The sequence below is a fragment of the Cyrtonyx montezumae genome, unplaced genomic scaffold (assembly GCF_038088225.1).
Source record: "Cyrtonyx montezumae isolate F1298 unplaced genomic scaffold, pur_monq_1.0 scaffold_2, whole genome shotgun sequence".
Classification (NCBI taxonomy): domain Eukaryota; kingdom Metazoa; phylum Chordata; class Aves; order Galliformes; family Odontophoridae; genus Cyrtonyx; species Cyrtonyx montezumae.
The window spans coordinates 12209844-12234284 of record NW_027071936.1 but is presented as its reverse complement, the minus strand read 5'-3'; the positions used below and the strand labels follow the sequence as shown (position 1 = coordinate 12234284).

The 24441-nt window shown below is 37.3% G+C and overlaps 1 protein-coding gene across 4 annotated transcripts in view; it reads right to left on the bottom strand.

Moving 5' to 3' along the window:
- DCLK2 (doublecortin like kinase 2) overlaps nucleotides 1-24441 on the bottom strand; it is a 75955-nt gene that overhangs the window by 38456 nt on the left and 13058 nt on the right. For all 4 annotated transcript variants that reach the window (XR_010622201.1, XR_010622200.1, XM_065736360.1 and 1 more), the window contains exons 2-3: nucleotides 21920-22254; nucleotides 643-745 (exon numbers count right to left, since the gene is read on the bottom strand). Coding sequence is in view for 2 of the 4 variants with exons in the window: in XM_065736360.1 (XP_065592432.1) it covers nucleotides 643-745; nucleotides 21920-22254 (438 nt within the window). In the remaining 2 variants the exon portion in view is untranslated. The remainder of the gene's footprint in view (nucleotides 1-642; nucleotides 746-21919; nucleotides 22255-24441) is intronic.

The following is a 24441-nucleotide window of genomic DNA, read 5'->3' as shown; positions in this document are numbered from 1 at the left end:
TTCTCCAATGCATTCAAGTGTACAAAACACTGTGGTTAAAAATATAACTATACTACTTAATGTAATAGAAGATTTTGTAATGAAATTAGAATGTTTATAACAATCAGAAAAACCAGCATAAATACACAACCCAAAGCTGTCCTCAAATAAACTGATTATTCTTGCCAGGGCAATTACTGTTCCCCACAAAACTCTCACAGTATAAACATGCTGAACATTTGGTCTACAGCATTCAAGAATGAAGTACGAATTATTTAGCAGGACAATCTGAGACATGAAATTAGCAGTTGCACATACGATTTTTCAAAACTCACGTGGAAGCCATCTTATAGTTTACACTTGTCAAAGGAAAATGTTTATAACTGGTTTTAGAAACATCAGAAATGTAAGTGAACTTTTTAAAATGCAATGCTGTTTTCCAGATCGCTTTAGGGAAAGGGTTTGTTTCCCAAGAAAACAGATCATGTTTGTTGGTGCATTTTGACAGATATACAGAATACAGATAATGAGTTGGGAAAATGGTTTAATCAACAGGAAAATATATCCCAACACACATTTTCCTACATCACACAGCTCTTGACGATTGAGCAGAGGTTAGGGAAGGAGATCTCAATGAATTTGACTGTTTCTAGGAGGTCTTACCACTGTGATCCAGAACGAAGTCATCCTGAGCATACCGATATTTTTCAGGTCCACATGCAATGAAGACATCATCATCTCCAAAGAAGTCCTGCAAGCACGTCACCTTCAGGGCAAAACATAGAGTAAAAATAAACAAGTGTAGCATTTTTGAATGCAAAATGTTCAGTTAGTCAGCAACGCTTCATAAGTTTGTGCACTCCTTTGTACTGTAATATTCTTTTACAATAACAGTCTTTGTAGTTCTTAAATACTTGAGCTATTCCTCATGTGCACGATAACTCACAGTCAAGAATGTAAATACTACTGCCCCTTACCTCCAAGGCAACCTTATCTTACATGTATACCTGTAATTTTGCCTATGTGTGCATGTGCATGGTGATGGCTTTGACCAAAACAGCTAGAAACCCTACTGGTGGCACTAAAGCTTCTGGTATTCTGATGGCTTGTGGGCAAACCCTTTTAAAACTTATGCTTTGCAATATTTTGTTTAATGCTCTAAGGCATTTTATTTTCATCTTTAAATGTCATGTCAGACCAAACCAAACCACTAATTGTCTCTTTTATTACAAGGCATTGAACAAGAAGAAAAATAATAATACAGGGTTCCTTCCATGCCCTTTACAGCTCATTCTGTTTTTAATTGTCACAGTAATAATGTTACAATCTAATTCAAGAAGGATGAGGCTTTCAAAAGGATGAATGGTTTAAATCTTCTTTTAAGGGAACAAAACCAAAGATCACAGAAAAAATGAAAATAAAAAACAACCAACCCTTCTAGAAGTCTGTTTGTGTAGGAGTAAATATCCACTGTAGAAGAAATTAAAACCAATAATGCCACAAAATAAATCCCACTGAACTCTTTTTAACTCTCTCTAAAAAAAAAAAAAGAAAAGAAAAGAAAAAAAAGAAAGAAGAGATTACAGGTAGCAAGATAATTCCTAAAACTAATCTGATCAACATTTTCCAGGATAACTGCTTTACATCCTCTCCTCCTCCCAACCTCCTCCGCCCTTTCTCTTATTTTTAACATTCTTTTTCAACATTGCATACTCTGAATGAGAATTGGGAATAAAAGATAGGCAGAAGCTAGGAAAGGTAGAACTATTTGGTAAAACCATTTAATTAACCAGGTAAAACAAATAACTGCCTGTAGGGAAATGGGAGTTTCTCTCCTTTCCAGCTACCTGTCAGAACCATTTGCATATTTTACCCAGGGTGATAATGGCAAATGCTGGCAAATCTGGAGGGAGGGCTTGCTGCTGCCTGCAGCAGGCAGCGCTCAGAATACCAATGACCCTGTGAGCTCTGCAAGAAGGGACTGGGCGGCCAGAAGCAGCACAGTTGTCATGGTAGCTCACCCAGAAGAGCAGCAGGTGCCCCTCCAGCTCTGTCTACACGCTGTGTCATTTGCAGTATCGAGTATTTCTTTCTCTGCATTAGGGAGACAAAGGATTCCAGCCACTAACAAAATCCTTTTATTTTTATCTTATCGTCTCGACACCAATCTAGTCACGTTGCCTAGGGACATTTTAAGCTGCACTTGAAATTGCTACCAAAGAGGCAGTAACAACTTGATTCAAAAGGCTGTACAAATTTAAGGGTTTTGCTTACATGGGACGTGTTTCCCTGTACTCTCTGCTAATATCTGGACTTTGCTATTTCCAGAGATTTCAGAATTTTTTCTTCCTTTTGACAGGAGCATCGCCACTGAAGCAAAACAGAGCATTAGAAAAAAAAAAAAAGACCAAACATCCTTCCCATCTGCAAGGAGTGGGATGGCAGAGAACTCAACAGCCAATCCAAACCCACCACTATAAGAAAAGCTTTGAGAAAGCGTTCAGAATGATCATCCTGGGTGCACCACCGGAAGCAGAGAACAGCACTCCGTGAAGCACAAGCTCACATCCAAAGTTCCAAAGTATGGGCTATTCCCACAGGCTTTGCACAACCAACACTTGTTTTCTAATGCTTCCAGTGCCCTCACAGTGCTGTTTAGAGCAGGTTACACTTAAATGCTGAGCTGAAATGAATCCTGTTCTGATTGAAAGCTTCTCCTTCTCTCCTTAGCACATCCAGAGTAATATCCAAGCTGTAACTTGGAGAGGACAGAATGATGGGTCTTATGTCAGTGGGAAATACATGGAGGTGCATGATACCATGTGTGGTATTATCCTTTCGCTGTTTATAGAGCACTTCTATATACCAATGAATTACAAAGATCTGTGCACAAAAGATGACAGGAATAACCTTGGAAGTGCACCTTAAAACCTTTTGTAAATGTGGTGAGGAATAAAGGATTTTTTTTTTAAAGAAGGTTTTTATTTCCACAGATTTTTTCCATAGACATATATATATACCCAGTCAAGAACACAGAGTAGAAATTGCCAACATAAGTACCGTCTGTCTTTTTTTTTTATTCCTGGATATTCATAAAGAAATGGCATATATTTCCATGGGAGAAATAATGTTATACCGGTAAGATTCAAGCCATGACAGATCATCCAGTGTAGCTTTGTGATCGCACACTGAGCCAGAAGAAGGACAAGTAATGGCCAGGAAGCAATGACTGGCAACCAGAGTGCAAGACCCAGCCAACACTGCTGCTGTTGATGTAGCAAAACCGGACATAGTGCACAACAATATTTGACCTCTTCATCCACAGCCTATGACAATGCTGTTTTTACTTTATTCGTGCCAACTAACAGTGCAACAGCTCACAAAGAATAGATACTCTTAAAATATTCAATTATCTCCAACACAGCTATGTGGAATAAAAAGAAATTCACACACTGAAGTAAATAGCACTGTGTTTAACTATTTATTACCTTTAACTAGTTTCAAGATCAAGTTTTAGTAAAAAAAAACAAAAAAAAACAACAAAGAAGTCCAGCTTTTAACAAATGCACTTGTGATGTATCTTTGAAACGCAGACAGTATGATTTGGTGACAAATTAGAACAAACAAACAAACCAAAAAACCAACCACAGAGCAGATCAGTATCAATACCCTCCAGCCAAGAGTTCACTGAATAAATTGATGTTTATTCCAGCTTCACAGCTATGTTTCATTCTAAACGTAGAATGATGAGCTCTAAAGGCAAATGGTTTGGTTCAATTTAGCATGGCTGACTCAATTTAAGTAACAGCAACAGGACTGTTCAGTGCCTGTAGAGCCACACCCTGCATCTGGGGAAATCTGCTCTGGATGACAAAATCCCCACATCGGATGGAAATTGAACTACAATATCCAAACTGGAAATGATAGACAAGATTATTTTAAGTGTTTTTAAACAATAAAGGAAAAGAATTGTACATACTGACTTCAGGAAAACAGGATATGGTGTAAATATTTAAAAAAGGAAGTGCATAACATACGAGGCAAAGGAAAAACTAAGAGAAGCAGCATGCCTAGTAAAAGCTGGATTTATGGATGTATTTTCAGCTCAACAGCATTGACAGGCATTAAATGCTGAAGCTCTTGAACAAATACGTGTTGTTTTTTGTTGTTTTTTGTTTTTGTTTTTTTCCCAGGAGTTGCTACCAAAAAACATAACAACATACTAAATGTCAGTGTGACAAAACTTGATATAGCCTCCAGGCTGCTACCTTCAATCTGACAGGTCTTCACTTCTCTGCTGAGAAATGCCACTCCTTTTGACTGGGCCAGATCACAGCTATACTGTCCTTACAGTTTTGCCCTTTGCATCAACTCTTCTTTCTGAGTAAGCAGAAGTAAAATATGTGTATATTTTGCCACACAAGCTAGCTCTGTAATCATCATTTTTGTTTCCCTTTTTCAAACAGTTAGCATCGCTGCAGTTCAAGGGGTTGTGTATGTCCTAAAGAGCAAAGTACAAGTAAAGCAGTCCTGCTGAAACAGGACAGTTGTCCATTTTCTATTTCAGTTCCTTCACCAGCAAGGGCAGACTGAACTTTCAAAAGGAAGAACTTCCTCTGAGCATCCTCAGGAACTCAAAAAGGAAGGTGAAAAGGGCAATCCCACCCCTTCAGACTGAGCGCTGTGATTTTAACACATTCTTACCTTGTAACTTCCCCTGTGTCTCTGCACTGCCACAGACCAACTTGACCAAACCAAAAGGGATGGATGTGTTTAACCATTATTCTTACCTACTTATTAAACCATGTGTCCTTCACTACTGAAACCAAGACCAGAACAAAAGAGGTTCAGCTCTAGCTTAAGGCAGTTATTTGCCTGTTTATACTGAAACACATTTCCTGACACGTCTCCACTAAACTGTGAGAGAACAGCCAAATCAGTAGCCAGGATACATCCTGGAAGAAGACACGTACAAAGAAAAGTCATAAATTAGTGAATCCTTGATATACCCTTCTTAAAAAAATAAATAAATAAAGTGCTGTAATTGCCAGTATTCTTTTTAATTAACAACATGTTCACTTGGCAGAAATTACAGTGCTAAGGGCAACCATGCTAAGGGAATTAGAAACAGGTGAAAAATAAACTGCAAGAGCCAGGCAAGCATGGAAGCCCACATTAGAGTACACAAGAACAGCAACAATAACACTCCTAGACTGATCTGAAATCTAAGGTAGAATAATAACATTCTTACTGGGGTAGAGAAGAAGCACTTGCCATCTTTGAGGCTTAACTAGGTCAGGTCACGCAGAAAGAAAGCAAAACTTATCAACCGCTACAAAATGAAAAAGGTCATTACCTGATTTGTCAGATGCCTGCGCATTTTAGTGACTTTGAGACCAGCAAATTTAGTTTGCAACTCATTTTCCTTTATAGTCCTCTATATTTCCATACAAAATAAAAAATATTTTTAAAGAAATTACTTTTAGCAATTACCTATATGCTCTAACACTATCACAATCTCAATTAACCCATTTGTGAAAATGTCTCCTTTTTCTCTATGAATGGATCAAGTAAGCCACTAAGCTGCTGAACAGTGCTGTAAAGCTGTATGTTATAATCTGATTTCTGGGGTAGAACATCCACAAGGCATTGTCTAATTGTCTTTTCTTTCATTAAGTTCAATAAACAGCAAGAAAAGAATTCTGTTTCTTGAATGCATGTATATTAAAAAAATCTGTATATATTCAATTTTTGTTGGGTAAAGACAGCTTGTACCCATGCTCAGGAAAAGTGGGGGGAAAAAAAAAGGAAAATTACAACACAGACTGCAAGAAAGAAGAATAATGCTCCTAGGCCAGCTTCCTAAGTGACTATTTAATCATGGACTGTGACACATTCTTAGAGTCATAATCAGAAAATGAACCTTCTTTCACAGATACCCTGTGATGAGTTACAGCAGTGAAAACGAAGGAGACAAAATCCTTCTGTCCTACAGGGAATCTGAAGAGTAAGAAAGAAAACAAATGTTAAGTATTCGCCTGCTGCCTTGTAAATGGAAAAAGTTTGGCAGTAAGCCCAGGCAACGCCTAATACAGTATGACATTGCAGAAAGACTGCATGAACAGACTGGTCAGGGCACCAGAGCTCATGCAGCTATGTGGAACAGATGACAGAATACAGCACATACCACATTTTAGTTTAATTTTAAATCCAAACAGGTTTTTGCATCTATTTTTCAGTATCTCTAGAGTTTAATTCAGAAAATGAATACATGTGGAAATGGGAGACTGCAGTTGGGTGCATTTCAAACAGACAGATCAGCTTCACTGCAACGGAAATGACTGCCAGAAAAATAAGCTCTAGAAATATGCACAAAATGTGTTCCTATCATGTATCTTCCAGTACTGTGGGACTTTTTGGCAAGGCCTGCTCGCTTGTCGTCCAAAGGGAAGACCTGACCTCTTTCTGCAAAATAGTATTTCAAATACTGCACTAATTACGTGCAGCTTTTTAGGTATAGGAACAATTACAGTTGAAAGGGACTAAAATTCTATAAATTCTGAATAATTTTCACTCATACCATACAAAACATGTCATTATTCTCTGTAACAAAAAATACCCTGGAACAACCTTTTCCCTACTGTTATACACGACTTTAAAAAGGTTTTGTTTATTTCAATGTGATATATGGCAGTGAAGTTCAGAATCGCACTTCTCAATTCAGAGAGTTACACAAACAACACCTTTACTAAACTTGGAAATAATTGGAAAATGGAAGCAGAATTAATTGATGTTAAACTCATGACCGTAGTCTAGTCTGTCTGAAGAGGAAAACACAGCATTTTGTTACCAGAATTATATCTTTGCCCACGGAGGCATTAATCACAGCAGCTCAAATAAGTCAGCATAACGGATTCTTTCCTTTAGTGGCACAACTGGGAAGACTAATGTGGAACCAAAAATAGCACCTGACTTCATACAGCTAACCTTCCATCTTAGTCCTGAGTAGATAGTCTAAAAATAAAAGCTACTTGTATTAAAAAAGAATTTTAAAAGAAAAAAGCAGACCTAAGAACAGACAGCTGGCTTAGTTCGGTAAAATATTATGGATTCAATGACACAAATGCAGTTAAAATATAAACTGTATTGGTTTTTTTCATAGTACTAGCTCCTCTGCACTACTGAAGAAATAAATGCCTTTAGCTAGAATCACCTTACTTGACAAACGTGGAAATCATGTACTGTGCATTTCAAAGGATTTAGAAAAATGAAATTCACTCTCATTTCTTTGATTTTTCAGATGAGAAGAGCTGCTGGGGCACGCAGCTATAATCCGCTGCAATCCCAGGCTTCCAATGTTTGTGAGCAGACACTGTCTTCAGGTCCTACAATCAACCACAGTGAAACTCAACCATTTTATTTCGCACAGAACTGAGTGAGAGCTGCTCTGGCTGCAGCACCTCTCTGGCATGTCTCATGGTGTTCCTATCACAGCTGCCAACATGTGGAACTAATCAAGGTTCAGCTCAGTCCACCTGAATCTGAGCTACAGCACTACATGACTTTGCTCTTTGCTCTGCTCTGGTTTAAAGAGGCTGGCATCAAGCTGCTCAGCGTGGCTCAAAAAACACCTGTTGCTGCTGCTGATGGAAACACCTAAGCATTACACCTAAGATTTGGGAGTCCTCAGATTATAGTTTTTTCATTACTTTTACAAGGATTATTTTGCAAAACAGAGAAGGAAAACAAAACAAAACAAAACAAAACAAAAAACTTTAACTTCCTTCCTTTTCCTTTCCCTAAAAAAAAACCCCAAAACAACCTCCTAACCAAGACTAAGCAGTCATAAGACGATCTCATAAAGAGCTGAAAAGTGTATTTGCAAGTGCTTTTCAGATTGTTCTATAACTAGATAAAAATCTGAGTTTGGAGATGGTGGTACATTGTTGTATTTCTGGGGAATTTTACAGATCTAAAATATCAGCCTGCAGCATGCTCAGTGTTTGAAAAGGAATTCAAGGACATAATTAATATCTGTATAGGCATACCTTACATTTCTGAAAAAATAATGTCTTTAAATAATCTAAAATAGAAGTAAGTTTGCAAAACAAAAGACTCAAACTTGTTTCATAAATAGGATTGAAAATCAGTCGTTTTTTCTCCCTCTCAGATTTCTCCTTAGAGAAAGAATAAACAGGATTCTATACAGCATAACCATGGTACCCCCATACACACTTAAATAATACATAAATGAGTTAACAAATACTAAGATACAGGTACACTAATTTATCCATATGGACAGAGGTGTACATAACGTTGATAAACACTGAATTCCAGTGATGACTCAGAAGAAAGCATCACTCACAGCTTTCCCTTCCCTCTTTTCCCCTGCTTGAACATCTTCCAATTCAATTACCAGCAGTGGTAATGGAAATCTGTAGTGTGAGTAGTTATCAGTGCAAGGGAAAGAAATGCAACGATTTCAAAAGGTATACTGATATATACAAATATACCAATATGCTTTCCAGAAATATAAATCTACATGCAATTTCTAAACGGGATACTGCTCAAAATCCAAGGTAGCTGAGCTCTAGCTTTGCATGAGGCAAAATATCAGCATCCTGTGTCCCACCAGCAGCAGCTGAGACTGGGCTGCTGCCAGTTCACTGCTGTTTGTATCACAGCCAGCTTGAAGTCATGCTGCAATTGCACCTCTTCTCTATAAAGTGATCCTTCTGGAACTGAAATGTATTTTAAGTTCATGCTCATGCAGAAGGGAGGTGTGTAGCACCGGACCAATGCACAAGCTTGCATCTGGGCAAAAAACAGATACGCTTCTTCAGTGATGATTTCTGACATTCTCTTCAACTGCTGAAATAGTACCACAGTCCTGAAATAATACAGACCATAAAAAGGGAAAGCAGGGACTTACACAAAGACATGTCAAGACACTATCCCTGAATCTCATGTATTAGTTATATGTGATACATATTCATTACTACAGATTCACTTTACACTCTTTACCCTCTTGCAATTCCTCCCACTGAGAGAATTTCTGTACACACTGGATTTCTGGTTTGAATTTCAACCACTCCTACACTTGTTTACAGAAGTATTAGCCTTAATCCATTTAATTGCTATTACTAAAGCAGGAGTATAGTTCTGCCACTACTCCATTGTTTGGAGGTTGCTGCTGTCCATATTTCTACTCTCAAGGTATAAAGCTTTAGTAGATGCTAGCCAGTGCTTAAAGAGCTTCCTAAGCAGCTTCTGGGAACATATGTTGTTTTTAGTAGCTCTGGGTAGAGTTTCACTGTGTGTGCCAATCAGGTCTCTGTGGGGCCATGCCAATGATTGACTGATTTAGTATTCAAAAATTAGAACGCAAGCCCAGCTACTTTTGGCGAATTCACTGCAGGAGTCCTAATTCTTATCTACATGAGCATATCTGATCACAGTTAATTGTTTTTACTTACCCTGACATTTTCTGTACTAGCACATTAAAATGGGCTGGCAGTTAACCGTCTGACTTGAAAAGCCATCCCAAAGAAGCAAGTCTCATAGAAGCTGCCTTAACAAAGATTTCTAGCAACATGGTTTGTATTGATACAAGCACTCTTATTTGCCATTAACCAGTCCTTTTTAAATTAATTGCAAGTGGAAGCTCTCAAGAAGAGGCAAGATGGCTCTTTTATTCCCAAAATAAAAGCACAATCCTAAAAGTTTTCTAGAAAGCACATGTGGATCAGTGGAGTGTTTCTTTTCTTTTCTTTTCTTGAGACTCCAGAAATATTTCTGGTGGAGATGCAGACACCTGATAAGGGAATTTAAAATGATCACATATTACTTTACTATTTCTAGTTAGATTTGTAAAAACCATCTGCTTTCCATGAACACCATGTTGAAAGTGCTGATTCAAGTACTGTACAGAAAAGCCAACTGCTGCTCTTCAGAAATCCATGGTTCATACTGCATCTGCTAAGTATTCCATGCATGTTTTCCTGACAGGTTTTCCTTTTGTTGAGAGTAATATAGCAGTGTTTTTTAGCTCTATAACTCTCTACTTACTAGTCTAAACAATTCTTTGAAATTGTTTGAATTTCAAAGGATCGATTTGAAACCATTTTTTGTATAGTTATTATACAAACGTTTACATTCCGTGCAAGGCAGTTACATAATAGTGCCTTTAAAGGAGTGAGAACTATTAATAAAGCCACAATAACTCAGTCATCCTGAAATCTGGTTACACGCTCAGAGTGAAAGGAGCTTTCTTCCAAAAACCTGTACTGAACCCTCTAACTAATTTTTATGATTTTCTTTTTTTTTCCTATTTAAGATGCAGATTAAACAAAATATGACAACTCAAAGCCTGCAAGTGAGCAATGGTCAGGCTTACTGGACTTATGCTGAATTTTCTCAATTCAGTATCTATCAGTGTGGATATTCCTGAAGGTCTAGCTGGAGAATAGTCTAAAAGACAAAGTGCCTGCAGTACAAACACTGAGTTCAGGAAAATTTCTCAGTCTCTTGGAAAGACTTTGGATCAATTATTTGTAATACTTTGAAGTTCACTAAAAATAGTAGGCTAAAGAAAATAAAAAATAAAAAAAAAATAAAACACCATAGAAGTCAAGTCACAGCACAAATGCAGTCTCTCCCTAGTTTCACATACCATGCTTTACTTGTTCAGTAGCATCGCCTCCAGTTTAAATTTAAATAAGTACTCCAGAAAAGTTTGAGTATTGCCCTGTGCATCACAAGAAGTAACACAGAGGGAAGTAACTCGGCAAGAATAGAACGGAAGCAATATTTAAGAATAACATAAGGAAAATCACACTGCTTAAAATACATACATGTTTCAACTGCCTCCAAGTTTGTGTTAGAGATGGAAGTGAAAGTTTAAAACATCTTTATAAAGAGATGAGGTACTTTACTTCTATAGCTTCACACATAGACACTACAGTTGCTTGAAAAATGGGGGGAAAAATACACCTTTAGGCCAAAATCACTTGAGGTAGTTCAAATACACCACAATAGTAGGAGAAAAAATGAAAAGAAACATAAATCAGAACCAAATCCCAAGTGTAAAGCAATGGAGGAGTATCACAGTGTATTAGAGGAAGGTGGACATTCCATTTATGCTACAGAAGTGAGGCAACAGTAGCAATTTACAACCAGAGCTTTTATAATCAGTTTCAAAAATGATTAATTTGTCAAGCACTGCCTAACCTTGTGCTTATTCCCTGTAACAATGCAGCTGTAGATATAGCCACCGAGACCTTTGAGCTTATCGAGGCATAAGTGCTGGTATTCTTGGAAATGAATTTCTCAGAGTTGAGATTTTAATGTGAGAATTCAGTCTTTAAAATAGCTGGATATACGTATGTTCGTGAATGTTGAGATTATATGTACAGCTTAATATATAAGAACTAACAGCCAGATTTAACCATCAAATAATCTACTTCACTTGGATATTAGAGGTGAATAAACTGCTTAAATTATACTTCCTATTAAGATATGTATATTACATGTTTTGTTGTTTTGAGGGTACAGATTCATAAAACATTTTTACATGTATTTTACAAAATACACAGACAAACTCAAGTATATGTATATAATAACATAATTGATAAAGGTCTCTTTCTCACTGAATCCTAAATTTTCCATTTCACAGAAAACCTACACTTTCTATTATAGTAAATGATGGTTAAAAGTGAGCTTTTATAGAGTAAGACGAAATTTTAACTTGTTTCCTGACAGCTGAGGACAGTTTACAGATGAGGACCTCTTACAAACATCTAGGAATCGTCCACTCATTATCTAGCTTGTAGCTAAAAATATTTTAAAGTAGGCTAGTTAGGCTAAAAATGATTCAAGAGTATGAGAGTGGATGAATCATTTAAAACATTTTGAGATTAATTATATATAGATATATAAAAAGCTAAGGAAAAAAAAGTCACGAAGAGCATATGACTTCAGATTCACCCCTAGCAAAGTAGTTTACACAGGACAAACCAATATCTCATTGCACACCTGCTAAGGCTTTTTTAGTTCAACTCCAAGTCACTTTGAACTCCACAGAGCACTTTTTGTCTTAAAGCAAACAAGGAAATGTTCCAATTCTTATCCCATGTACCAATGTCCTAACAACGATTCATGGTAGAGTCTGAATGTGAAAACATTGAACTCCAGCTTTCCTTCCCTGGTTTCCTGATCTTTACAGTAACGAAGACGGTAAGCTCAGAGCAATGTGCAGCAGTATTTGTTTTTACCAGGAAACAAAACAGTCACTGGGTTTTGGGACAAGATGGAAACACAGAGACTACTACTTTGGAAAAATTTTGGGAAAAAGATTCCAGTTGAGAGGTAGATTCACTTTTGCACTCTATTGTGTAATCAAGTCCAAGGCATATTTTTCTTTTAATGCAGATGCAATTTCAAGAGGGTCTCACTAATAAACTCTGCCATATGGACATCTTTTCCCTTCTCTTAAAAGAGATGATTCTGAAAAACAAAATGCTATGCAAACATCCAGAGAAGTCCCTGGTGACAGGACTATCTTCATGAAAGGAGGTTTTAGCGTTGGTATTACTGGTAGTATTTATCATTTTATTATTATTAGTCAAGAATCCTTATTTGAAGCAGTGGTCTCTTTTTTTTTTTTTTTTTTTTGCCACTAATACCTGAGCAGTGTAGTTTTCCATAGCTCATAGTTCTTAATGTAAGGAATGTATTATAATAACGTGGACTAAGGAGAACTAGAATGAGTGAAGTATGGTTGTGCAACACTGTACTCTGGCTGCTCTCTCAGCAATCAGAAGTAGCTCTATAAAATTCCTGAAAGCTGTGAGTCCATTCTTTATTTCAGTAACGACTACAGGAGTGAATAATGAAAAAATCCTCATCCTAATATTTCAGATGTTCAATTCTATTTTAAAAGACACATGGATAAGACTGAAAGTCAAATTTATAAAGTGGATCACTGTTCTACTTGTTCTCATTAGAAAACTACGTTCATTAAATTAGGTCATCAAAGATTGAAGGGTTTAAGCGTCTGTGATCTGGCCTTATTGATTCTGTTTGGCTAATCATATTTTTATAGCTCTACAACAAGAGGTGTTTTATTTTGTTTTATATTTTTTTCTTCTTTTTCTAAGGTCTTGGAAAATGTCTTCTTGAAAGTTTCAGGTGAGATTAAGAAAGGAGCTAAATTAATCATTTTTAGAGGTACAGAATGCATCAGTGCTTCTGATAATTTTTTTTTTGTGGTTTTTGATTTGTATTGGAACAGAATTGAACTTAGATACACCTTTTAACTTGCATTAGTAGATATGTAATATCAATCACACTCATCCTGTGTTACATAGGTATTCAGTGAGACTGAAAAACTTCCTAAAAAAAAAAACAAAAAACACCACAACAAAAAAAGACTTAATTGTTCATCTACCTTGTCTACATAACATCTGCACATTTCTTCTTGCAGCATTTATCATGAAATTTTTCCCACAATATTGTGACTATGGCACACTCGTACTATTAGCATTTATTCTATATCTCCTAGTTATTAAAATATACATATTCCAATAATAAAGTTAAAATAGGCTAATCTACTGTGATGGCAAGTCAAGTTCTAAACCAGATGTTCCTGGAATAAAATTTTCAATTCACAAAATGTGCAAACAAGTCATCAGATTTATTTTGGAAATTGCAGCTAAGAACCTGTAATTCACAAGAAGCAGCATTAAACACCCTTATTCATTCATTTACTACAATAGCTTTCTAAATTTTGTATGTTAGCAAATAAAGAGTTTGTTTGGATATTGTAGTGGAAATGCTAAGTCATGGCTTGAACCAGTGATTAAGCACCAGGTGAGAAGGCACGGCCAACCAAGAGGAGCTCAGGTGCATGCAGTGGATCCTAGCTCCACCCCTTCCCAGACCTTATTTAAGGGTTGGCAGTGCAAGCAAAGGTGTTTAGTTGGAGATTTCTGCCTACCTGTGGCCCTTGTAAAGGTAAGTAGTTTTTCTTGCTTTGTTTCTTTATGCATGGCTCAGCAAACAAAACATTTGGGTTTGTCGTTGTTTGCTACACCCAAAGACTTTGTCACCCTGCTTTTATCAGTGCACTTTCCATCGTATTATAGCGTTACTATTATAAATGTGAAATATTTTTAGTCGAATATTTCAGAAGATGAATGTAGGAAAAAATGTCTGAGAGAAATATTCTGAAATAAATGAAAGTATTGACTTTTTTTCCTTAAACCCTACACAAATCTAGATGAAGGTTTCTATTTAGAGTAGTGAATGAAGGCCTCTCAGATTCAAAAGGTTTCTTAACACCACCTTTGACCATTTCCTACTATGGTTTTCTTAGTAGTTCACATTAGGAGACTACGATGAGCTTCTCAGTCCTGAAATGAAGTAAGAATAAATTCCTTTTAGCAAAGTTTCCTGGGACTGAAGGAAGTAAGTTCTCTGTTTACATGAATGGCCTCTGATGTTTGAACTGCATGGGATTTTACTGTTTCCAAGTGAAAAGAAAGAAAGAAGTAAACACAGCTGCTATGGTACTTCATGAATCAGGTTCCATCAGTTGTTCATCTTACTCTTATTCCTGTGCTTGCAGTACTGGCTTTACTGTATTTATGCTTTAAGAAATGCAACGTGGAGTTATTTTAAGTTTGCAAGTATCCAATAACACAAATGTTACAAATACTCTAATGGGTTTACACAGTCTATTGTATCAGAGCTTTCATGGGTATCAGCAAGAGATAGATAAACTTGCCTGAGTGAGCCCTATTGCTTTGGGGACAGTTAATTGTAGCAGGGAACTTGTTAGCACTATGCTTCTTCATATACCCGTATCAAATCAGACGTGGTATGTGGGTATTATCTAGTTTCTTCTGAGTCATGAGTCAGGTACACCAGTGTTCTTTGTTCACAAAGCAAGAGTGTTACCTGGTTTCTAGAGCTGCCTAGAAGTCTGTCCATAGTGGGAATGCAGAGTCACAGCTTGAGGCAGTGATTGAGCACCTGGTGGGAAGGCAGGGCCAACCCAGGGGAGCACAGGGGTGTACAGTGTACCTGAGTGACTGGGAGGGCAGGAGCTAGGATTCACCCCTTTCCAGATCTCATTTAAGGGATGGCAGTGGAGGCAAGGGTATCTTGCTGGAGATCACTGTGTACCTATGGCCTTCCAAGGATAAGCAGACTTATTTCCTTTATTTCTGTGTCCACAGCTGCTGCATTTGGGCTTAACCTCACTAGGCCCTTGCTACCCTGCTATCACTGCTGTGCTTTCCATTAGGCTATAGTGTTACACCATATAAAGTTATGTGGCAATGTAGGGGGCAAGAACTCCATGAATACTCTTGATCTCTTTTCTATAATCCGTAAAGTTACAAAGTTCTAGTGATTCCAAGTGGTCTTCAGTCTGTTACAGATGCTGAGGGTGGATTTGAGAGTGGATTTGTGGCAAGCAGTATAAAGGATAAAGATGTAGCAGGTGTTCTTGGGAAACATTCTGGACATAAAGCATATGAGATTGCCAACTCCAATATAGCACCTGAACGTTCTCAGTCAGGATGTTCCTTCTGGTTCTAGACCTGAACAGGTTGTATACTTCTCTTATTTCTGAAGTGATTACATGGAGGATTGTTGTTAAGAGCTTCCTTTAAACGTACTTAGACTGGACTGTTATTCCCAGGTGTAACACGGCTGCATGTAACATGACAACTGCCCCAGATCCTGGGGAACTCTAGTACCAACACATTCAGGATACTTAAAGTTATAGTAGTTTGTTAGAAGCTTAATTTATAATTAGCTTATTTTAATGTTTTTAGTGTTATTGCTTCAGTTGACTTAAGAGACTAACAATCTGATTATAGCCAACCAAGCTGCAGCTAGTGTAACAGATTCATCAACATGACAACCTGAAAGACGCATCTCAGAACTAGGAAGTCTGTTCACAGGCTACTGCGAAGAAGAAGGGAAAATACAATCTTGAATCTCATTCAGATATGGTTGTAATGTAAGGTGTTGCAGGCTCCTAAAGTTTGTGTCTTTAGACTTGATAATCCTGAATTAGAAAAAGGATAATTTAGCTATGGGAAAAGAATTCAACATCTCCAAGTGACAATGGACCTGTGACACAAATTCTAATCTAGCATATGACAGCTGCAGAATGAATTCAGAAGGTTTTTTTTTAAACCAGACTAATTATCTGTTAATGGCCAGGCTCAGCAGGACACAACAAATTCCCAAGGTTTAGTTTCCAAGTCATGTGATTTCATCTTACTGTGGCAGATGGCAGACAATGACTGCATACCCTTCATTTATTCTAACATCTACACACTGTAAACCAGTATTGAAATTACTGTAATCATACATCAGCAAAGATACAGTGTTTCTGTTGGTGACACCACTGTTTTCCTAGTGATTGTTTCCCAGGCGGTGCAGCCTGCCATTTGTATTAAGTGCTGTCAGCTCTTGGAGTGCACAGACAAAAACTGAAAAACTATAAAGATTTATCCTCTCTGTGGATTCAGAAAGACTCTGGCAAGTTGGATGCCAGTTTTAGCAGTACACATATGCTTGTTTTTAGTTAAAATAACAGCTTTTTTTTTCCCCATTCTTTAATTTAGAAGTGCTGACTTCCTATCAGGGTCTGATTGTTTTCTTTTTAACAAATACTCTGTTATTTTAACATCCCTCTTAAATAACCTGATGGCTTGTTGGCAGTGTGTACTACTGATTATTTATCTAAGCCGTACCTTGCACGAGAAGATTAAATCTGCGCTCAGCGGACCCCAGCCATTACATTCTGAGTAGTGCTACACCACATCCCCCCTGAAGTTGGAATTATGCTTTCCCGAGGGAGGAAAGGAAGGAGATGTTATCCATTTATCTGCTCTCTATTTTAGGTTTTTATTTCAAGTAAGTAAGGATGCACGGGTTCCTTTCCATACTCTCCTTCCTCCAAATAAGTTCCAAAATATCTTTGTTTCAGAAAGCTTCGTTGTTTTCCATTATTTGACTGTGGCTGTTTCACATGGCGTGACCTTTATTTTCTGCAGATGCAACAGAGTTAATGAGCTTTCTCAGTGTGATTGTTTACTGCCAGCTTAAGATGCTCATCTTAGATGACTCATTAGACGGTCATTTTTTTTCTTTCAATACTTTCAGCATCCTGATTTTGTTACTTTAATGTGAAATAGTATGAAATTTGTTTTTTCAATTTGTTTCATTTTCTTTGCTCTTCAGAATGATAATGATCTTATGCACTCTGTGGCAGAAGCTGTGAATACTTATTTGAGGTAAGTCCTGAATGACACACTACCTACCTGTGGCCTTTGTATGACTACATTAAAGAAAATTGCTTTGGAATGAGTTCCCTGACAAGATTTAGAGGTGGGAAAATGGTGCAGGTACATTTTCAAACTTAGTGTATTTTTCAGACCTCAGCATCTATGTCAGAGCTCAGTTCATTTCAGGATAGTTTCAGATAACATGGCCTTCCCTAAATAACCACAGATGGGAAAACTTCTATGTCCATGGATGAAGGCCAAAATTATCTCCTCTGTTTGAGTACACAATTTCCTCCTTCCTTCTAGCAGTAAATAACCACTGATTCCACTTCTGAGCCTACCATCTGAAAGTCTGAAGAAAAAAACAACAGCAAAAAACAACAAACGACAAACTTCATCATTTTATCTGTGGATGGACTCTTCTCCTGTCATATGACTTCCTCAATAACTGGGCCACTTTAATTTTATTCTTACACGACTTATATCTTATACCCAATGGACAGTCATCTCGCCTCAGTTATTCTCTGAAAGCAATTCTAGACTCTAGTATAAGACTATCTTACCCTGTGTCATGTTTTATTTCAAATGTTAGATGAGGTTTGTTAGCACTGGGTTTACTCTAACCAGTTAACCTTGTGCTATTGATTTTATTCTGGGATGCGGATGAATATACTTAAATATTTCAATGTTTACTGGCATTTAGATTTTGGTTCTTTTGCCTCTAGCTCAACAGTTCTTACAAAGATGTAGACAGCCTTTAGTTACTGAAAGCGAAAATAACCTCTTCATTCATCTGATTTTTAGAGCCAATATTTACCCTCTAGATTTGATAAGCTGTCAGCCTTTAATGTCTCTTCGACTGAACACTTCTTTCAGTTTCCATTAAGACCTACCATCTCTGACGGGTACCTTAACTGCTGCAGCTGTTATTAGAATTACCTCTACAAAACAAATACAAAATTAACTTTACTTATGCTAGCATCACCCTACTAAGCACTGTCAAATCAGTCATTGGACAATACAGAAAAAAACAGTGAGAGAAGAGCGTGATGAGTCTGTATACTTACAGATATAATATACTATCTATAATTACTCATTTACTTTTAAGGTGTCCCTTACACGAAATACTATCAGAAAATTATGGAGCTTTTGGGTTGAAGAGATCTGTCAATATTTTTGTGGTCCATTGAAAAAAAGCTTTTGAAATAAGCTGTGTTTATCTGTGTTATGTTCTCAGTATTTTGGAAATGGGGTATAGCATAGATGGCACATCTACTTTTCCAGTCCTGTTTTAAACTTTCATCCATGAAACTATTTACTTCTTGGGAGTGAATATTCCTTTTTCTTTTAGGTGACAAGTAATATATGCTTCTGAGTCCTGCACGTTATTATGTTGCATGTTATATTTTTTCAAGAGTTGCTACCTAAAGCTTTGTAAGCAAGATATAAATGCTCCACTGTCAGTGGAGATACCGAAGGGTTAACTTCTCGACTGCAGAAGCTTCAGTGTGGCTGTCCTTGCTTCACGGTAGGAAAGTGACATATTCCAGCAAAGAACAGAGAAGGGAAAACACAGCCAAGTAAGGAAAACACTCTGCTCTGACAAATCTATTAGCAAAACCTCAAAGTCAGGAGGACAAAAACTGGTATGGCAGAAGCTTGCATGGCCAAGTAGAAGCCTAGTTATTTTCATGGGATTATTTTTCCTCAGAACCAATCACAAAAGTCTTGAAGATTTTTTTTGTTGCTTAATGAAAGTGAAATGATGGTTTTGTATAAATGCAGACTGAGGAAATTCTGTACTTGAGATTACACAGTATTAATGCTCCAAATTACCCCACCCTTTTATTACACATCTGATAGTAAAAAAATCCTCCCAAATATTGTCAAATCTTATGGTTTAAAGCTAGATAATTGTCTATTTCATACAAAGTAATCAAGAAAAAAAACTACCACAAATGTATTTCTGTTATGGTTATCAGGCCTTCCTGTAGCAAAAGATTAATGAAGTCAGATGAGTACTCAAAACTTGCAAACAGCATTTCCTTTGTACTGTTCAATATTAAAAATGAGATTACTTGGTAGGTGACTGGTTTACATGATCGTTTGTCACTAGCCATGCTATATACATCAATAGAGAACAAAATTATCCCATAGTTAATACGAACCATAAGTTCTGTAATCAAAGGATGTGAATTTAACACATGTTTAAACTCCTGAGTTTCAGCATTGCTTCCATATTTCACATAAGTCCTAATCCTACTGCCTCTCAAAAAAGGCAAGAAAAAAACTTGGTATTTCCTCGGAGTTGAAGTAAGATGGGGATGGGGAAGGATCTCTGAGAATTGCAAGAGCTACATTTGTAAGAACACAGCCATCTACAGAGTGGTTTTTCTTTTTAATGGTTGCCTTTCAAGCTGTGCCAACAATAGGACAGACATAAAAGATCTGCTTCTCTTGCAGATTTAGAAGAATAAGCAATTACCACATTAGAGAAAATAGGCTCAGAAATTTCCACCAATTGGTAATTGGCAGCAAAGCAACTCTTTATCTGCCAAATCCCACAAAGTCCTTGGGTACCAACCTCTACATATACCAGCAATAAACAAAGTAAGAAAGAAATTCTCTTTTCCTCAGGCTGGGGTCAGCCCTTTGCTTTGTCATTGCTGTTCTCCCCAAAACTGCTCCCAGATGTCTCTATCCTCCTAGAGAAGCAGAAGGCAGTTTTTATTATGCTGGCTCTGAAGTCATAGGTCTTCCACCTGGGGCAGTATACTGCATGATCCTTTAAATCACAATTGTGCTGTGGCTGTCTAAAGAAAAGCTCCTTCTTAAAGCCCAATTGGAAGAGCAGAAATACTTTCTTCCACATAAACTGTGCGCATTTGGAGATGTAGAAAGGAGCATGCAGTAAGGTTATGTGCAGGTTGCTATCTGCTAGTAGTTTTTACGTACCTCCACAATACAAGTCTGCTTACCAGGGAAGGGTGAGAGGAGAGATTCCATAGCCATGAGAATTCCTGCTTTCAAAAATAAGTTTTGAAGCATTACCTATGATCATTTGTTCTGACTGCAGACTGAAGATGCTAATTGTCCACCATGCATAACATTAATATGCAAGCAATGTATGTGTAATTTAATGTATGGCTGCAAGTTCGTTTGTTTTATTGCACCCTGATGCACCACTGCAACTATCACATAAATGCAGATTAGTGAATTTCTACTGTGTCAGTAATTCATAGAACGTGTGAATTCAAATTGTAGCAGTTGCCTTTCTGATTCTTATCTTTTGACTCTTACATTAAACTATTTGCCTGAGAAAGTAAAATGACTCTTACATGGGACATTAACAGAAGACTTCACGGGCAGAAGAAAATAATTATTGCAGAATAAATACCCTCAAAGCTGTTTTACAGTGAATTAAACTAAACATGATTAAATTATGTTTCAGGACTTCTAAAAAACAAGCACATTCTGAGAAAGGGTTTTCCTATAACAAATCTCATTAAAAAACAAACAAACCCACAACAGAAAACTATTAGAAGAACTAAAGAGCATGTTATAGTGCCCTAGAATATTGTGAATCTGGATTCTCAGTTATATATTTGGCTCACTATTTAATAATAAAGAACAGAAGTATTTTCCAAGCAGTATAGAAAGTGTATCTGTAGCACACAGAACATAATCAGAGAGACAGACCTCACATCCAGATTATTATGAGCAGTGCACTTTTTCTGCAATAGATTATCTAGCAACCATCAACACGAGAAGGGTACTTCTTCAGTGGTCAGTAGGACTTCTAGTATTATAAAAAGGTTGAGGAAAACAAGTTCCCTGCTCTCCTTAAACAAAATCTATGCCTTTAACAGTAGCACGTGCTAACATACAGGTATGTAATTATGCAAAAATACCTTCTGGATGTGTAAGGATCCTAATATTTAGTCAACAATATCATAGTCTAAGTGTCAGGTATAAAACATGATCTGCTTTGCAGCCTATGTTGCACTGCATTAGTAGGCTCACAAAGCTGTTGATGTTCCATATCAGTGTCGAAGGAAGGCATCAGATGTCGCAGCCCTGCTATGCAAAAGGCTGACTCCTTAACTAGATTGATCAACAGCTAAAGTATTACTGACACTTTAACTTGGAGCAGCACAACATTCTTTGGGTCGCTCCTTTGTATTTCTGGGTTAGAATAAAAGACCTACCGTATAATTAATGTTCACAGCATGTTTTTGCCATTTTAAAACTAAAAGTAAAGCAGTTAGAAACATCACCTGTGAAATACTATTTCAGATTAAATACTTGACCTTAGCAATCTCAATTACTATATCCAGGATGACATTCCATTATTTTTGTTTATTAAACAGCAAACCGTAGAAGTGAAATGGAAGAGGACAGCAATATTTCTCATATACTGTATGGCACCTGACATTATGACTATGCTTCTGAAAAGGTGTATTTTAAATAAGCTTCCTTTCAAAAATTTCCAATACAACTGTATTACTGAAAATAATAAGTACAACACAGTATATGCAAAAGTTAGAGCAAATAGCAAGAACTTCGTAATAAAAACAAACTTAATTAGAGTAAATGATGATTATTAGATTTTTCACAGCAATTTCTTCTCTTACCTGCTTTCCATCCAGCGTACAGAGCCTCTTGACTACACCCGAATCTAATTTAATGGCTTCTGTGATGTCAGTCAAGACCTGTTCAAAGGAGTGAGCAGTCTTCTTGTTCAGGAGAATTCTCACAGCTTTTCGTGGTTTTACTCCACTCCTAATAACAGTCACCAATTTGGGTTTAATGAAATCTTTACTCTCCTTCACTTCACTTTTTGTGGACGTCAGAGATGTCAGGGATCGCGTGGACCCGGTCCTTATGTTCACGCACCAGTTTGGATTGACATTCTTGGTATAATCAACTTTCCGGTATGGTTCATTGGATGCACATACATAGCTTTCACCTGAAAAGGAGATGACATTTTCTTAATTTAGAAGGTCTTGCAGCTATTTTTGTCAATTTAAAACATAACAGATTTGTCAGAAGCAGTGATTTTTCCTGTATTCCAACTGCAGATCATTTTAAACAAAGGTGGTAAATGAGCTAAACTCTATCCAAATAGTACTCTCAGAGTAGTTTCAGTAGGTTTCAAAAGACTTCTGGTTAAGTAGTGAAACACAAGAAAGGGTAACAAGGAGGTTGAAAGTAGGAGGTTGAAAGTATTTTCCATTTCTTTTGCAAGAGCAGAATGTAAGCAGCTCAAAATCCCTGACCTGGAGCACACATCAGTGATTTTGTACCAAGGGATACACAGTTGAAATATAGTCAATGCTTACTAGACCAACAGTTTCTGCTGAGGCCACAGGGAGATTGAGATTACAGGAATGAAAAAAGGAAAACTACATTTAATTCTCTTTCCTAGTTAAAAGCATGCTTTCCTGATATCTCCTCTAAAGAAGAAAGGAAGAAGACAAACCAACAAACCGTAAAACACTTAATTCCCAGCTAGTAATTCATACCCTTACATCAAAGTACATCAAACAAGACATGATGCAGATCTTAATTTTCTCTTGTATGTTGGATGTTTCAGTAAACAGCAACATGAACTTGAAGAATCACAGAACTGTATGGGTTAGAAGAAAAGTCTGGAGAACATCTAGTCCAACCTCTCTGCTTAAGCAGGTTCCCTACAGTAGGTTACACAGGAAAGCATCCAGCTGGGTTTTGAATATCTCCAGAGAAGGAGACTCCACAGCCTTTCTGGACAGCCTGTTTCAATGCTCTGTCACACTCAAGGTGAAGAAGTGATTTTTTTCTCCTGTTTATAATGAAATTCCAGTGTTCCAGTTTGTGCCCACTGGTCCTTGTTCTGTTGCTGGGCACCAAGAGCTGGGCCCTATCCACTTGGCTCCCGCCTGTGAGGCATAAGTAAGATTCCCCCTCATTCTTCTACAGGCTGAACCCAGGTCTCTTAGTTTGTCCTCATAAGGGAATGCTCCATACCCCAAATCACCTCTGTGATTCTGTGCAACTCTCTTTAAGTTTCCTTTCTTTCTTGAACTGAGGAGCCCAGAACTAGACACAGTTCTCCAGATGTGGGGAGCTGATATTCCTTAGAAAATTGCAAAGTTTATTCTATGAGTACAACAGAAAAACTCCCTTTGGACCTCTTAAGAATTACTATGGCCTGAGGGATGTTTCTGTGCTTCTTTTCTCCCCATACTAATTACTGCTTTCTAATTGACCATGCCTTTAGCCCTTTCTGAAAGATTGCTTCCTGTATTTGTAAGAAAATAGGATGAAATTAAGTTAATAAACTATTTTGTTCAGGCAAGTTTTGTAGCCAGTTCTGCATCCAGAAACGTCACACATACAGCACTCCAATGAGGAACAAAGAAACAAATAGGTACAAGTTTTCATGGATGCCACTATCTTGCCATTCATTCCCACCATTTCTCTTAATATTAGTAGATCAAAAGGTGCACAAAACAGGAACTGATATAGATAGGAAGATCTCTTCTTCCAAAAAATAAACAAAGTAAAATGAGCTGTTTTCAATGCACAGACTTCTAGAATGGAATATCCATGCAGGTGCGTGCACACTGCTGGTGGTGGATAAACACAGAGAAAAACAAACGAAACCAATCTACAAATGTACAGCTTAGGAAGAACTATGGTGGCTGTGCATTGCCACGGAACCATGAGCTAAGTTGAGACAAGGCTTAAGTAACCCAGTTTAATCAGACTGGTTTTGAGCCAGACACTGGATTTGATGACCTCCAAGAGGTCCCTTCCAATCTGAATTACCTTACAGTTCTGTGCAGGTGAACAGCTTATTTCAGCAGCTTGAGCCTGCAGAGATATCTCACTAGTCTGTCCTGTTAGCTTGAAATAGCTCTAAATCCTTTAATACTAGATTCAGAAAGACTACAGTTATTTTCTAAACAATTTTCTAATGAGCTCTCTAGCTCTAAACACAGAGCCGCCACATACAAACTATCTCAACGTAGTTGGTAGTTCTCATTCATGCAAATGCTGTCATCTATTAACATCGTAACTGCTCAGGTGTTGTACAGACAGCAGCAGCATGCTTTTGTTTTCCTTTAAGGTACAACTTTAAAATTTTACAGACATCTATTTTTTACTTTAA